Source organism: Nanorana parkeri, unplaced genomic scaffold, assembly GCF_000935625.1.
Source record: "Nanorana parkeri isolate BGI_ZX_2015 unplaced genomic scaffold, ASM93562v1 scaffold1180, whole genome shotgun sequence".
Taxonomy (NCBI): Eukaryota; Metazoa; Chordata; class Amphibia; order Anura; family Dicroglossidae; genus Nanorana; species Nanorana parkeri.
Genome location: NW_017307448.1, coordinates 251036 through 252913, shown reverse-complemented (window position 1 = coordinate 252913; position 1878 = coordinate 251036). Strand labels below are relative to the sequence as shown.

Genomic DNA, 1878 nt, shown 5'->3' with positions numbered 1-1878 from the left:
ATAAAACTTTCTTTTCCCCCTGCATAACTTTCTGGCCGGGCCAACAGTGTCTCTGCAGTCTTCCTCCCAGCCTGGCAGCTGAGGTGGGCGGAGGAAGCTGCAGAAGACAGCAGAACTGAATGTCATCGAGGGGATGCGCCGTCGGCGGGACCAGGGATGGGACACTACCGCCGCGGCGATTGCTCGCTTCTGTTCTCTCTTCTCCTCCGCAGCCGCTGTGTAGCTGCAGCAGCTGAGGAGGAGAAGAGAGAAGAGAAGCGAGCAATCGCCGCGGCGGTAGTGTCCCATCCCTGGTCCCGCCCGTGGCTCACCCACGCAATTTTCACTCGCCAATTGCGAGGGGGCGAGTGGAAATTTTGAGGCCTGATATACTGTATGTATATATATATACAGGTGAAACTGGAATAATTAGAATATGGTGCAAAGTTCATTTATTTCACTAATACAACTTAAAAGGTGAAACTAATATATGAGAGAGACTCATTACATGCAAAGCAAGATAGTTCAAGCCGTGATTTGTCATCATTGTGATGATTATGGCTTACAGCTCATGGAAACCCCAAATCCACAACCTCAAAAAATGAGAATATTACATGCAATCAATAAAACACGGATTGTACATAGAACAATATCGGACCTCTGAGAAGTACCAGCATGCATATGTACTCAGTACTTGGTTTGGGCTCCTTTTGCAGCACTTACTGCAATTACTTTTGCACGATATTCTAATTATTCGAGTTTCACATGTATATATATATATAAATGAAGCATGAGAATACAGACCTCATGTCATGGGCAATAGGTCATAAACATGAAGAGTGAGTCAGTCGAATTCAACAAATCTAATCAACATTTTTGATACATTGAAATTGTGTTTAATTATGTCCATGAAAATGTATCCAATTGTGTTCAAAGAAGATGAAAAGTTATTTTTTTTAAATGTAAAATGTGTCAAATTAGCCGGATTTTCCTTAATTTGGAATAGATTTCAATGAATAAACTCTTCAGTGAGTTGTTATGTTTCTGCTGATCGATCCGTTTTATTCTTTCTCCATATATCTCTCTGTATCTTCCTCCTTCCCTCATTGATCTCAGAGTTCTCTCTCTCATGTTTCCATTTGTCTCGTAGTATTCAGTTCCATTTGGTTGCATGTGAAGTATAACCTCTTCATCAATCTCTTTATACCTTGTCCTGCAGTTGATGGTAACTGGAACGACTGGTCCAGCTGGAGTGCCTGCTCTAACACTTGCTCCAATGGGACTCAGAAGAGAATCCGCGAGTGTAACGGACCATCCTACGGGGGCTCGGAGTGTCACGGCCAGTGGTCAGACATGAGGGACTGCTTCACAATGCAGTGTCCTGGTGAGGGAGACAGACAACTATTAGTTACTTTGCATCTTGAGAGCCTTTAAATCAAATTTTTAGACAAACTTGACATTTGAAAGACAAAAACAAGGACACCTTGACACCTGGGATCCCGGAACTGTGACATATTGGCACTCGGTACAATAATGACACTTGGGGGGTCTCAGAACAATGACACACTGACACTTGGGGGTGTCAGAAGAATGACACACTGACACTAGGGGGGTCTCAGAACAATGACACACTGACACTTGGGGGTCTCAGAACATCAACACACTGACACTTGGGGGTCTCAGAACAATGACACTCTGACACTTGGGGGTCTCAGAACAATGACACTCTGACACTTGGGGGTCACAAAACAATGACACACTGACACTTGGGGGTCCCAGAACAATGACACACTGACACTTGGGGGTCCCAAAACAATGACACACTGACACTTGGGGGTCCAGAACAATGACACACTGACACTTGGGGGTCCCAGAACAATGACACACTGACACTTGGGG

At 44.4% G+C, this 1878-nt stretch overlaps 1 protein-coding gene across 1 annotated transcript in view; it reads left to right on the top strand.

Annotated features, from left to right (window-relative positions):
- The window catches only part of LOC108796840 (brain-specific angiogenesis inhibitor 1-like), a 368891-nt gene that overhangs the window by 152518 nt on the left and 214495 nt on the right, over positions 1–1878 (top strand). The window contains exon 11 of the mRNA XM_018568381.1: positions 1195–1363. Within this exon, the coding sequence (XP_018423883.1) occupies positions 1195–1363 (169 nt within the window). The remainder of the gene's footprint in view (positions 1–1194; positions 1364–1878) is intronic.